This window comes from Myotis davidii, unplaced genomic scaffold, assembly GCF_000327345.1.
Source record: "Myotis davidii unplaced genomic scaffold, ASM32734v1 scaffold46, whole genome shotgun sequence".
Classification (NCBI taxonomy): domain Eukaryota; kingdom Metazoa; phylum Chordata; class Mammalia; order Chiroptera; family Vespertilionidae; genus Myotis; species Myotis davidii.
Genome location: NW_006383006.1, coordinates 12,453,408 through 12,468,228, shown reverse-complemented (window position 1 = coordinate 12,468,228; position 14,821 = coordinate 12,453,408). Strand labels below are relative to the sequence as shown.

The 14,821-nt window shown below is 39.4% G+C and overlaps 1 protein-coding gene across 1 annotated transcript in view; it reads left to right on the top strand.

The window, feature by feature from the left end:
• Positions 1-14,821, top strand: part of KATNBL1 (katanin p80 subunit B-like 1) — a 45,109-nt gene that overhangs the window by 14,613 nt on the left and 15,675 nt on the right. The window contains exons 2-3 of the mRNA XM_015557537.1: positions 12,556-12,686; positions 13,580-13,620. Coding sequence (XP_015413023.1) covers positions 12,570-12,686; positions 13,580-13,620 — 158 coding nt within the window. The 5' untranslated portion in view covers positions 12,556-12,569. The remainder of the gene's footprint in view (positions 1-12,555; positions 12,687-13,579; positions 13,621-14,821) is intronic.

Here is a 14,821-nt window from a genome sequence, read left to right as displayed (position 1 = left end):
CCCTATAATTTTTCCTTTTCTAGAATATCAAAAATGAAGTTGTAGCCTAGCCCTTATGGCTCAGTGGTTGAGCACCGAATTATGACTCAGCAGGTCACGGTTCTATTTCAGTCAGGACACGTGCCCAGGTTGCAGGCTTGATCCCCACTAGGGGATATGTAGGAGGCAGCCAATCAATGATTCTCTCTCATCATTGATGTTTCTGTTTCTGTCTCCCTCTCCCTTCCTCTCTGAAATCTGATAAAAAAATAGTTTTTAAAAAATGAAGTTGTATAGTATTTAGCCTTTTGAGTCTGGCTTCTCTCATTTAGCATAATGCATTTGAGACTTATTCATATATTATCTGTGTGTATCAGTAATTCATTTCTTTTTACTGCTGAGTAGTTGATAATTTTTATAGGAAAAAATATTTTAAAATCAATCTAGGAAAGTAAACATTTTAAGTGATTTGGAGTGACTAAAATCTCAATTTCCTTTGGGACAAACCTGATTTATGCCTGTTGACCCAGCATACTTTTTAATAATTTATCCTTTCACTCTCAAATGTGTCCTGGTTTGGATGATAAATTATGTAGTCATTGTAAACTGAGTGATAAGATATAGTTTATTTGTTCTACAGTGTTGTTAGGTTTGCCTTCCAAAAATACCAGAATTGTATATATTTATATTTTATGTAAATATGAGTGATAATAACAGTAATAACTTAGATGTAATCTCATTTTGATCTTCATAACCATATTTCCATTTCACATTTGAGATAACAGATTCAGGATAGAATAAGTGACCCTGCCAAAGTAATGAGCTAGGAAATTATAAACCTGCATCACCTGTCTACACATTCACCCTTAATCTCTCATCTTAATTGAGAGATAGGCAGTATAGTATATTGGTTGAAAGTAGAGGCAATAGTGACAGAATGTCTGGGTTCCAGTCCTGATTCAACTTTATTGCTGTTTGACCTTGACCAAATTATGTAACCTTTCTGTGCCTCAGTTTTCTCACCTATAAAAAGGGCATGATATGCTCATAATATGATAATGCCTATGGTGAACATATAGTAAGTATTTTATAAAGGCTAGCTATTATTTTTAACTAGAGGCTCAATGCATGAAATTCATGCACAGGGGGTAGGTCCCTCAGTCTGACCTGCACCCTCTCTAATCTGGGAGCCCTCAGGGGAGACCTCTCCAACCCTGGAGCCCTGATGGCATAGGCCCACTCCCTGTGATTCTCTGCTCTCTGTGGGGCCTGGCCGCTCCGCACCTGCTGCCCAGAGGCTCTCCACGGCCCAGAGGCCCTCTGCAGCCAGGGTGGGATGCTTGCCTTGTCACCATGGTGACGAAGCAAGCATTCCGCCTGTACGCTGCCCACTCTCAGCGGCCACCCCCTCCCCCAGGACTGGGGGACTCCAGCGGGGCTGAGGGGACTGGGCGCCGCCATCTTGTGGCTATGGGCGCCACCATCTCTGTGATGGAGTGATGGGTAATTTGCATATTTCCCTTTTATTAGATAGGATAATATTATTGTCATTTGATTAATACCAGTGAATGGAATTTTCCTCCCTCAACAAAAACTTCCTGTCCTTCCTATATAAAAAAAATTTTCCCCATCTAATTTAAAAAATTATTAATTTCTCATAGTAAGGTACCTGAGTATGAAGGTTTTCTATATTTAGATAAATAGTTTAGTCTTGGTGTAGTAAATCAATTCCACAAACTATGTTCCTTGGAACATATGCATCTTTTTATGTATGTTTGGCAGATTTTTTTAAAAAAAGGATGGTGGCTAAGTTTGGTACCCAGAGTTAAATAAAATTATGCAGCCTTCTCGGAGCCTTTTATTTTAAACTAGAGGGCCAGTGCATGAAAATCGTGCACTCGGGGACAGGGGCATGTCCTTCATCCCAGCCTGTGCCCTCTTGCAGTCCTGGAGCCCTTGGGGGATGTCCAACTGATGGCTTAGGCCTACTCCCTGCCGTCAGTTGGAAATTCTTAGCACCGCTGCTGCACTCAGTACTCCCCCTGTGGGAGCATACTGACCACCAGGGGGCAGCTCCTGCATTGAGCTTCTGCTCCCTGGTGGTCAGTGCGCATCATAGTGACTGGTCGTTCTGCCATTTGGTTGATTTGCATATTAGTCTTTTATTATATAGGATATATACTGAGTGGCCAGATTATTATGACCACCTGATGTTTGTAGGCAAATTACCTATAAACTGTATTGTATGGGATATGGAAGCTGAAGGCCTGTTCGAACGCCTTTGCTGTCTGCAGTTACCAAGATAAAACGTCTCCAATTCTCACAGGAACACAGGCAAAAGGTGGCCCAACGAAGTACTGATGGGGTGGTCATAATAATCTGGCCGATCATAATAATCTGGCCACTCAGTGTATTTATTGATTTCAGAGAGGAAGGAGAGAGATAGAAATATCAATGATGAGAGATGTTTCTGCACATCTCCTGCACACCCCAGACTGGGGATGGAGCCTGAAACCCGGGCATGTGCCCTGAGTGAGAATTGAACTGTGACCTGCTTCATAGGTTGGTACTCAACCACTGAGCCACACCAGCCCTTTTAATATATTGAATTAATTTTCAAGAAGTAGTTTAGCCCTAGCTGGGTAGCTCAGTTGGTTGGAGTATTGTCTCGATATGCCAAGGGTGTGGGTTCTATCCGCAGTCAGGTTACATACAAGAATCAACCAATTAATGCATAAATGAGTGGAATGACAAACTGATGGTTTTCTCTCCCTTCCTCTCTCTCTCTCTAAAAAAATAAAATAATAATATAAGAAGTAGTTTAACATGTAGCATATTCAAATTTATTTGAACAGAATAAAACATCCACTAAAATCTCTCAGAATACTTTAAACATAGTTTGTAAAATTCAGTAGGGAACTATTGGAGATTTGAGGATTTTGCCATGAACACTATAGGCAGTGATTGTAAAGGATGATCTATAGGGGCCAGGAACAGAATGTTGTCAGGAAAAATCAAATAATTCTTACAGTAATTGAGGCTTGAAGTGATAAGACTGGAGATCTGACAGTGGAAAAGGGAAGGTCAGAATGGATCCAGGAAATATTCTGAAGGAAGATTGAAGAAGATTTAGTGATTGTTGGAAGGAAGGAGAGGGGAGTCAAATTAACTCCCAGGTTTCTAGTCTGAGAGAAGATTGATGCCAGTAATTTAAAATGTAGCTAGGAAAGGCGGCTAGTTGGTTTGATATTGGAAGAGGTTGAAGAGATTTGTTTTAGATGTGTTGACTTGGACCCAGCAATGGCAGCTCAGGAAGCTGATACATAGAAGTTAGAGAAGAGACTAAGTCTAGAGAAATAGCTGAAACCATGAAAGAATATTTTTCCAACTTTAGTTTAGAGAGAAAAGAGTCATTGAAGGTAAAGGAACCAAAAGGGAGTAAGGGAACGAGGAGAGTCAAGATATGCTCTCCTCATCGTTCTGTTCATGTGAACAGAACGATGGCATTGACATGATAAAAATGCTAAATGGTGAATGAAGAATGAACAGTCTTTAGAGTTGGCTTGGCTGACCTTGATAAGCATTTTCATTGTTTAAAGGCTCCCTTATAACTTTAAGTGACCTTGAAGATGCAATTCTTTCAGAGGAGAGGCCAAAATAAAAGCAAGGTCATAAAGGGTTAAAAAGAAAATGGAAACTAAAAAGCCCTCATTGTAGAAATTTGGCAGGGAAGAGAAGTGGAGAAAGAGTATAGGCGTTGATAGAGGAAACCTGAGCATGGTTGAAAGCAGAAGGGGAGGAATCAGTTCAAAGGGAGAAATCAAAGATAGTATATGTGGGAGCTGAGTCCTAGATGAGGTGAGAAGTCAAGAATTGAGAAAATTATATAGAGTGCCCTAATTTTGGAAAAGTTAAAATAGATTCTTCTTATAAATTGTTACCCTTGTGTGTTGGCATTTACAATGTTTTCACTTTTTTACTATAAGGGAGTTGCATAGTTAAGCTACTTTTTATAAGATAGTGACTTCATTATGTTAAAAATATTTCTTCAGATTATGAAAGTAATTCATGTTCATTGTAGAAAATAGAGAAACCTATAAGTGAAGAAAAAAAATCACCTGTAATTCCACCAGCAAAACATAACTTGTTAATGTTTTTATAGAGCCCTTTTGAATTGAGTTTATGTATTTTTTAAAACCAGGATTATACTATATATTCAGTTTTCTGTTTGTTTGTTTTGTTTGGTTAATCCTCACGAAAGGATACTTTTTTTTTAAGAGAATGTGGAATGGAGAGAGAGAGAGAGAGAGAGAGAGAGAGAGAGAGAGAGAGAGAGAGATTGGTTGCATGTGTCCCGACCAGGGCCAGGACTGAGCCTGCAGTCGAGGGTCCCTTCAGTTTGTGGGCTGAAGCTCTATCCACTGAGCCAAATTGGCTAGGGTTCTGTCCTGCTTTTTAAGATGCTATTATTTTGGAACCTTCTTCCACTTCACAAAATAGTCCTTGTAAGTAGTGTGTTTAATATTCCATTGTAAGCACTGATCCCATTTGGATCAACCATGGTATTCTCAATTCTCTTTTTATCTCCTTATTTTTTAACCTGATCCAAATTCCATTATTAAACACTAGTACCCCATGCACAGATTTGTGCACATTGAAAGGAAATTAATTAGAAGAAGTATTTTAATATCACTTTCGCCCTTTCTCTATAATAGAAGTGTCAACCAAATTAATGATCAACAATGACATATCGAAACACACACGTGTGATGGCACCAGTGAGAGCTTTATATGTATCGAGCATGTGTGAGTCAACTTAGCCTTTTATATATGCAGTATAAACTTGCTTAATTAGACCTGCTTTCTGATTTAGCTAAACTTTTTCCAGCCCAGTGAAGCACCCCAACTTTTCTTTCAGGTGATTGTCAGCAACACAGCAGTAAATATCAACACGAAGCAGATTATTATTGTAGTTCATGCAGTGAGAACAAAGGGTAAATTATTTCACTGCAGCAGTGTTTGACTATATTCTGCACAGTGAGAAAACCTGAAGTCATTTTCAAGGTCCGCCATTTCTTCTTATCAGTTGGGTCAAGTTTCTAAACTTTCTAAATCTCCATTTTCTGGCTAATGAGAAGAAAATAGGGTTCTACCAAACCTCTTACCTACCTACTCTAGGACTTCTGTGAGGATCAAATGAGGTGAGGCACAGGAAAATGCTTCACAGACATTTGGTTAAAGTGTAAAATGTTTGCACCTGGCTATAAAGCAAGTTGTGTTCCTGGGCTGAAGAAACTCTAAGGAGGCTAGTCACTAGGGAGAGGAAGCCGGGTGTTGCTACGTAATGTCATTACCCAGTGCCCACAGCGGCCATTTCTATGTAAATGGCCAGTGCATGTCACAGCAGGTCCTGTGTAGAGCGTCTGCTCCCTGATGGTCAGTGCACATCATAGCGATGGTCGGAGGGACACATAACATATTAGCCTTTTATATATATAGATAAGTGCTACAGATGACCAGAGGAGTTATTGAGAGTCTGAGTTGAATTTAGGAGAAAGGAATCAGTATCCCTAGGCTCTAAAAATTGTCTCAGAAAATCTAATCCTTTTTAAAAAATACATATTTTTATTGATTTCTGAGAGGAAGGGAGAGGGACAGAGAGAGAGAGAAACATCAATGATGAGAAAGAATCACTGATCAGCTACCTCCTGCACACCCCTCACTGGGGATCAAGCCCTCAACCTGGGCATGTGCCCTTGACCAGAATCGAACCCATTACCCTTCAGTACATAGTTCGACGCTCTATCCACTGAGCCAAACTGTCTAGGACAGAAAATCTAATCTTTACCTTTTGTTCCTTTCCCCTTCACTGAAATTCTTGAAGAAAAAAGTCCAAGTTCATTCTTCCCTTTCATTTTTTGTGTGGTAGCTGCCTCATAGAGAAACCAATGATTTGTCTTTAAGCTCTATAAATTCCCTTTGGGGCCTTAGAAGGGAGAAGAAAAGGTTATTCTTATAAGGGAAGGGGAAGAATGGATGGGAGGTAGTTCATAGTTTATGTTCATCTGTCCCTCCTTTGTCATATCCTCAGAAAAATAATACTCTCGTCTTATTTGGCTATTAGAAATGAAAAATGTTGACTGTACTCTAGTTGGGAATGAATTGGATTCAATTAATGAAAACAAAGATGTGGTAGAATATCTTGGTGCCTTACTAACTGGCTGACTGTTGTTGGGCAACTTACCTGATCTCTCTGGGTTAAAAAAAAAATTAGTCTGAAGCTTTAAATTCTAAAACCTCTTTATGTATTTTACTAGAGGCCTGGTGCACGAATTCGTGCATGGGTGGGGTCCAGCCAGCCTGTCGTGATGGGGGCTGATAGGGCTGGGCCGGCATGGGGGAGGAGACGAAGGAGGTTAGGGGGGACAACCGGGGCCCTGATGGGGCCAGTTGGCCACCTCAGGGCGCATCATAGCTATCGGTCATTCCAGTCGTTCTGTTGTTCTGGTCGCTTGGCTTTTATATATAGAGATTATTATAAGACTAGAGGCCCCATGCACGAAATCTGTGCAAGAGTAGGCCTTTCTCTGGCTGCTGGCACTGGCTTCCCTCCAGGACCTGGGCTTCCCTCTGGCCGCTGGCACCCGGGACCTGGGCTTCCCTTGCAGAGGGAGGCCCCGCTCAACCGCCTCAGCCCGCCAGTTGGTGGCCTGGGCCTCCCTCTGTGGGGTGATTATGGGGCAATGGCTGGGCCCCCGACCAATCATATTGCACCCGCCTTGGCTGGCCTGGCGCCAGTGGGTGTCATAGCGTGGTCCCGGATGATTGTCTGGATGGCCGTTCCACTGTTTGGCTATTCGGTCTATTTGCATATTATGCTTTTATTATATACGATAGTGGTTATAAATTTCACCCGCAAGACTCTTGGCAAGAATACCATATACACCCTTTGTAATATTGAGCGTGACTTTGGTGGTGGTGATTGGAGGAGAATCACTGATACCGGAAATATTCATTATTATAATTCTTTGTACACAGTCGTGCTTTGTTTTTCAAGAAGAGGGATGAAATTGCCTAGTGAAATCTCAGGCTTAAATACAAAATTTAAAATTAATTGAAATGCTATAGTATATTAATATAAAAAGAAAGCTTAACTTAATTTGATCTTGAGCTGTAAGTAACTTAAGTTATTAGAGACAAAAGTCCAGACATGTTTCATTCCTGTGTGATGAGCTTTTCTCATTGGGAGTAGGTAGAGAGTATCTGAACACTTCAAGCTATTTAATCTCTTGATTTGGCAGCCATTAAAGTAAATTATATGAATACATCCCTTTTCATCTTTCTGGTATGAAATGACTGATATATAAAGGCAATTCATCCCTCCAGCTTCTTCTGCATGCCACTGTTTTTCTACCTTCTCAAGAGAATACCCATAGCAATTATTGTCTTTATTTGAGAAAATACACATTATTATATTAAGTGTTCAGAATAGTTAAGTAAAGTTAGTATTTTGTTCTCTTCTTGATGCCTCCTTTATCCCTCAAGGCCTTGTTTCCTTTTATTCTTTTTTCATTAAAAGATTATTCTTTCCATTTTTCTGTAATCAATGTCTTCAACCACTCTTGATCTTATTTCTGATTATTCTCTTTTGTATATTATCAAAAGGCACCTCAGAAATACCTAGGAGCCTCAACAATTGCTTTAAACTATCTGTAGCACTACTAAATTTATAAGGCATAAAGCAAAATGGAATTTGTAATGTAAAAACCTTTGTAAAAACAATACCATTATAATGTTGATAATTTTCTTCACCTTGTTAAGCTTTATTGAAATATAACTTACATACCATAAAATTCACCTGACTTAAATATAGTTTACTGATTATATATAGAATTATGCAATCACCAACCCAATTCAAGTTTAGAACATTATCATCACCCCCCAAAGAAGCTGTGCTTACTTACAGTTATTCTCACTCGCACCCTGCCCTCGACAGCCAATACTTTACTTTCTTTTTCTATAGATTTTACTTTTATGGACATTTCATATAAATGGAACCATATAATATGTGGTCTTTGTGTTTGGCTCTTTTCACTTAGCATGATGTTCATATATATTGTAGCATGTATCAGTACTTCATGCCTTTTTGTTGCTGAGTAGTATTCTAAGTGGATATAACTCATTGTTTACCATTTACTAATTGATATACATTTGGGTCTATCACATTTTTGGCTGTTCTGAATAATGTTGTTATGAACATTTGTATACAAGTCTTCTGTGGACATAAACTTTCATTTCACATGAATAAATATGTAAGAGTAGAATTGCTGGATTATATGGTAAATCTGTTTTTAACATTTTAAGAAACTGGCAAACTGTTTTCCAGAGCTCCTATACCAGCCATGGGCAAACTACGGCCCGCGGGCCGGATCCGGCCCATTTGAAATGAATAAAACTAAAAAAAAAAAGACCATACCCTTTTATGTAATTAGCCGAACCTTTTAACCCACAGTCTTGGCCGAGACCGGTTTGGCTCAGTGGATAGAGCATCGGCCTGCGGGCTCGGGGGTCCCAGGTTCGATTCCGGTCAAGGGCATGTATCTGGGTTGCAGGCACATCCCCAGTGGGAGATGTGCAGGAGGCGGCTAATCGATGTTTCTCTCTCATCGATGTTTCTAACTCTCTATCTCTCTCCCTTCCTCTCTGTAAAAAATCAATAAAATTTAGAAAAAAAAAAAAGTTTGCCCACTCTTGTACTATACCATTTTATATTCCCACAGTAGCGTATGAGGTTTCTAGTTTCTCTACATCTTTCTCAATACTTACCTGTTGTTTTTATTATAGCTATTCTAGTGATTATGAAGTAGTATCTCATTGTGGTTTTGACTTGCAGTTTTCTAAGATGTAAAGTCCTTCACTCTTTAAAAAAGGGCAGCATTGTATGTTCTTTAAAAAAAACTGTTTTAGTCTATGAAGAAATGAATATTTTTCTATATAAAAGGGAGATAGACTATCAATAAATGTTATCTTCTAAAGGCAAAATATTTAAATTCTATAGATTTAAAAAATGTGTGTGTGTGTGTGTAATTAGGGTTAACTTATGAATAAAGGATTCTGGTAGTCTGTACTAGAAAAGGTTGAACTAAAGACAGAAGGTAAAAGCTGTTTCAACTAATTATCACTTTTACATAGTATTGAATGGACTTATTCATTCAATATGTACATATAGAGCACTTTGTATGTGCCAGGTGGTGGTGTAGGCCCAGAGAATGTAAAAATGAAAGCAAGCAAGATACCATTTTTCAAGGAGTTTATATTCTAGTAGAGAAGACATATGCTAAACAGACATATACTATATATCTAGTAGTAACAAGTATTATCAAGAAAAATGGTAGGGAAGGGTAAGGAGATAGGGAAGTGAAGTTAGGTACTATTTTAGAGTATGGGTCAGGGAAAATCACTAAGGAAGCAAACCATCCTATCTAATAAAGAGAGAACGTGCAAATTGACCATCACACCATCACAAAGATGGCGGCACCCATAGCCACAAGATGATGGCACCCAGTCCCTTCAGCCCCGCCGGAGTCCCCCAGTCCTTTCAGCCCTGCCAGTGGGGTGGCAGGCACGCGGTGCGGCTGGACCTGCCCTCAGCCCCCAGCTGCCCAGGGCCAGCCTGAGGCACAGGCAAGCCTCGGATGTTGGCTGCCCAGCTAATGCCCGAGGTGCAGGCAAGCCTCGGATGTTGGCTGCCCAGCCACCCAGGGCTGGCCGAGGCTGGCGCTGCTGGCAGTGGCAGCAGCAGAGGTGTGATGGGGGCGTCGCCTTCCCCTGATCGAAGGGTCGCCTCCTCCCCCGAAGGCTCCCGGACTGTGAGAAGGGGCAGGCCGGGCTGAGGGACCCCTTCTCCAGTGCATGAATTTTTATGCACCAGGCCTCTAGTAAGAATATATGAGGGGAAAGCATTCCTCAGGTACAGAGTACCACAAATACACAGAGCCTTGAGATGAGAAATTTTATCATCCATCCTCCAATGATTAGGAAAATTTGGGCCTAAAATAAGCATAAAACATCTTTGGTACATTAGAACAAAGAACTTAACTTAAAACCTGTATTTTTTATTTTTTAAAAAATATGTTTTTATTGATTCAGAGAGAGGGAGGGACAGGGGGAGAAAAAGAGAGAGAGAGAGAGAGAGAGAGAGAGAGAGAGAGAGAGAGAGACACACTGATGTGAGGGCCAGGGATTGAACCTGCAAATGAGATAAGTGCCCTTGCCCAGAATTGAACCCAGGCCCTTTAGTCCGAGGGCCGGCTAGGGCAACTTCATATTTATTGATGAGTTAGAGTCCAAAAAGGTGACTTTTTATAGATTGTGTAATAATCAGGTTGCATCTTTTGACAGAAACAATGGTCTACCTAATAGTAATTAATTTCCAGTGGTCTTAGTTGGTTTGTTTTTTGCCTTATTTGTGTTTCATGGATACAGTTTGTTCTTATTTCTTAAGGATTTTTTTAAAGTCAGATTTATTGAGATGTAATATACATCTAATAAAATTTTACACGGTTTATATTGCATGGCTTTGACAGTTGGGTAACTACCACCATAATCAAGATATAAAAGTTTTTTGTGAGCTTTGATCATCACTAATGTCGATATTTTTAGATAGATATCTATGTATGTGTATGTTTCCCTCTGGAATTGAGCTTCTGCCCTCTTTTCTGAAGTCTATAAGCCTGGCTGCAGGCCTCTGTGAGGCAAGTGGTAGAATAAAGGTTAGAGGTATCAATATTTACTATGTAAACTTTCACTTGTTCCTCTTCCCCACCCTTGTTTATACTATGTTCCTTGCACCCTCATTCACGACTGGTGCTTCCCATCCCAAAGACTGTGTTTTAAATTTTCCATACTATAAAACTAGACTTTTACTGGAATGGTGAAGGGGATGTAGGGATGGATCTGGGTGTCTTGAATGGATATTCATTTTACTTGTTCTTAAGTCCACCTTTATCCTCATATAGTGAGGTCCTCAGTATTGCCAATTACTGAACCTTTTGGGGATTCTCCTTTTCACCTTTCCTCACTGCTGATTTAGGATTTAGCTTTCTCAGATCTGCCAAGTCCTTTATCGCTTCTGCTTTGCCATTTGCAAAATGTTGTCGCCATCATTTCCTCTTCTTTATCTGTATGGGTTTTATGTGTTTAAAAACTTTTTCTGTAATTGTAATGGGATCTCAGGGAAGAGTGGAAGTGTTTAGTCTGCTATTTTTAAATGTCTCTCTTCCTTAAAAAAAAAATGCCTTGACCAGTGTTGTTCAGTTGGTTGGAGCATTGTTCTGTATACCGAAAAGTTGCTGGTTCAATTCCTGGTCAGGCCACATACCTAAGTTGCAAGTTCAATCCTGGATCGATTTCTCTCTCTCTCTCTCTCTTCTCTCTCCCTCTCTCTCTCCCTCCCTCTCTCTCTCTCTCTCTCTCTCTCATCCCTTCTCTCTGAAGTCAATAAGCATATCCTCAGGTGAGGATTAAAAATAAAAAGTTTACCTCATGAACAAACCCTTTATGATCTAGATCAGGGGTGGGCAAACTTTTTGACTTGAGGGCCACAATGGGTTCTTAAACTGGACCGGAGGGCCGGAACAAAAGCATGGATGGAGTGTTTGTGTGAACTAATATAAATTCAAAGTAAACATCATTACATAAAAGGGTACGGTCTTTTTTTTTTTAGTTTTATTCATTTTTTTTAGTTTGCCCACGGCTGATCTAGATTCTGCCTATTTCTTCCAGCCTAATTTCTCACTGAGCTGTTGTAATCCACCCCCAGCCTAAGCTCCAGTCACATGCATCTGCTTAAGATAATGCCAGACAAACTATGTTGCTTCATTCCTTTCAATTCTGCACGTGCTGTTTGTTCTTTAAGACTTTCCTCAGTGAAGTTTTGCTCACTCTTATGGATGCCCCTTAGTCAGTGCTTGTTGTTGTACTGTAGTTACTTACTTTTTTAAAAGTCTCATCTGAGGGGTTTCTTACCCTGGGGTACATTGGATTATATTTTTCAAAGGTAGAAGAAAGCTTTGGAGAGCTAGCTACAAGAATGAAAGAAAAATGTAAAGGTTAGGCATAAACAAGTCAGATATATATAGTTTGATTTTGGTTCCTCTTTCTGCTGCTTGGGGTGGTATATGTGATTTGGTTCCAAAATTTTAGGCTTCTGTAGATTTGGATGCCATAATTACTACTACTATACACATAGACTTGATTTCATGACCTGTAAATTTAAATTTAATATATGGCTAGTGATATGGAAAATGGGGAGATTGACATTTTGTGGTGGGCCAAAATACATGCCATGTTATTATTACTGGTAGAATGAGAACAGAAAGAATCTTAATTTCCTGAAATGCCCTGCTCTGTATTTAAGGTTTTTAAAAGTGTATAAATTAGAACTGTGTTCTCTGCTTTACTTATAAGCCGTTTTTACATAGTGAGCTGTTTTGTATTTTTATATTTGTATTAAGGAAATGATCAGGCTCTTTTGCTTTTTGTATTTTCCATTTATTCTTTTTATTTTGTTGTCTAGGTATTTAAGAGATTATGGCATCTGAAACCCACAATGTTAAAAAACGGAACTTTTATAATAATATTGAGGATCATTCCATTGATCGTCCTAGAAAAAGGATCTCTAATTTCACTAATAAGAACATGAAGGAGGTAAGTCCACAGTTTCTAGGTAACAGGTAAGACAGTATTTTAGTCTATTCAGACTAAGAATACTATGACAGAGTACTATAGACTGGGTGGCTTTAAACAACAGAAATGTATTTCTTACAGCTCTAGAGGCTGGGAAGTTCAAGATCAAGGCCCAGACAGATTTGGTGAAGGCCTATAGATGGCTGTCTTTTTACTGTGTCTTAGATGGTAGAAGGGTTATGAGAGCTCTCTGGGGTCTTTTGTAAGAGCAGTAATCTCATGAGCAATAATTTCATGACCCAGTCACCTCCCAAAAGCCTTGCCTCCTAATAGGATTTCAGCATGAATTTTGGGGAGACACAGGTTTTTCATTTCATCACAGACAATTTAAACTATTAGGTGTGTGGTTAATTCTGGTTAAATTATTTAAAAAACGAGAGGTACCAATTCTGTTTAACTTGCCAGAATTAAGTAGAATTAATGAAATATTGAAAACTGTATTCTGAAAGCTCTAAAAAAATTTTGGGCAGTATACTGTTCTGATAGGATATAATTTTGATATTTTAGTTTAATATTTAAGAGGAATCTTAAAAGTGTTTTTTGGTCACCATTGTAAGGTCTATCAACACTGATACAATTTCTCTTAAACCACATTAAAATTCAACTTATTAAGTACCCTGTAAATACACCGTAATATGTGACTAGTGGCATAGGAAATAGGGAGATAGATATATCAAAAACATCTCTATACAATGTTGTTGTAACTAATGATTGAGATAAAGCATTAGAACAGAAAAAACTTTAATCTGAAAAACTTAACTGTTGAATATCAGATTTGTTAATATCAATCACAAAGTTTACATAGTTTTATTCAAAAACTTAAATGTGCTACACCATCTATTTTAATTTTTTAGGTTAAGAAATCTCCAAAACAGTTGGCTGCTTACATAAATAGGTAAGAGCATCTTTAAAGTTTGTGGGAAACAGCAAATGTTGAAAGCTGGATAAGAGTGAAAATGGTGCCCTAACAGGTTTGGCTCAGTGGATAGAGCGTTGGCCTGTGGACTGAAAGGTCCCAGGTTCGATTCCAGTCAAGGGTATGTACCTTGCTTGCGGGCACATCCCCAGTAGGGGGTGTGCAGGAGGCAGCTGATGGATGTTTCTCTCTCATCGATGTTTCTCACTCTATCCCTCTCCCTTCCTTTTTGTAAAAAATCAATAATATATATATATTTTAAAAATGGGGAAAAATAAATATTCCCTTTTATTATAATAATTAACTTATTCTCAAACATTTCCCTTTTGCTAGTCACTGTACTAAACACATTAGTATTATCTTTAACTAGAGGCCCAGCGCGTGAAATCGTGTGGGACCCCAGACCTGCTGCGCCACGAGACCCGTACCCATCAATGCATCTCCTGGTGACCAGTCATTTGGTCATTATGGTGTTATGGCATTACGACCACTGGCCTTTTATAATATAGATACTTACCACAGTCCTACTGGGTAGGTTTCATTGCCTCCTAACAATTGATGAGGAAAACTAAAGCTCGGAAAAGTTAAGTGATTTGTTCAGGATTATGCACCCAGAAAGTGGTAGAAATGACATTCATTCTCAGATCTACCAAACTTTCTAATAAACCACTGTTTCTCAAAGTGTGATCTGAGGACCCTGGGGGTTCCTGAAGCCCTTTCAGGGAGTTTTTGAGGTTACTATATTCATATCAATACTAAGATATTTTCACCTTTTTCATATTTATTCTCTTATAAGTGTATAGTAGAGTTTTCCAGAGGCTACATTTAATATCACAATAGATTGAATGGAGAAGGAAATAATGAGAATCCATCTGTCTTCTTTTAAATAAGATATTAGATATTTGTAAAGATGTAGAATAGTGCCATTCTTCTCACTAGGTGTGTGTGTTTGTATGTATGATTTTATAAAGATACTAGAGGCCCGGTGCACAAAAATTTGTGCACTCAAGGGGGCTGGAGGGGGGTCTCTCAGCCCGGCCTGTGCCCTCTCGCAGTCTGGGACCCCTCGGGAGATAACCTGCTGCCTTAGGCCTGCTCCCGGGTGGCAGAGGGCAGGCCCAATCCCTAGGTGCAGCCCCTGGTCGGGCTCAGAGCAGGGCCGATTGGGGAGGTGGGATGC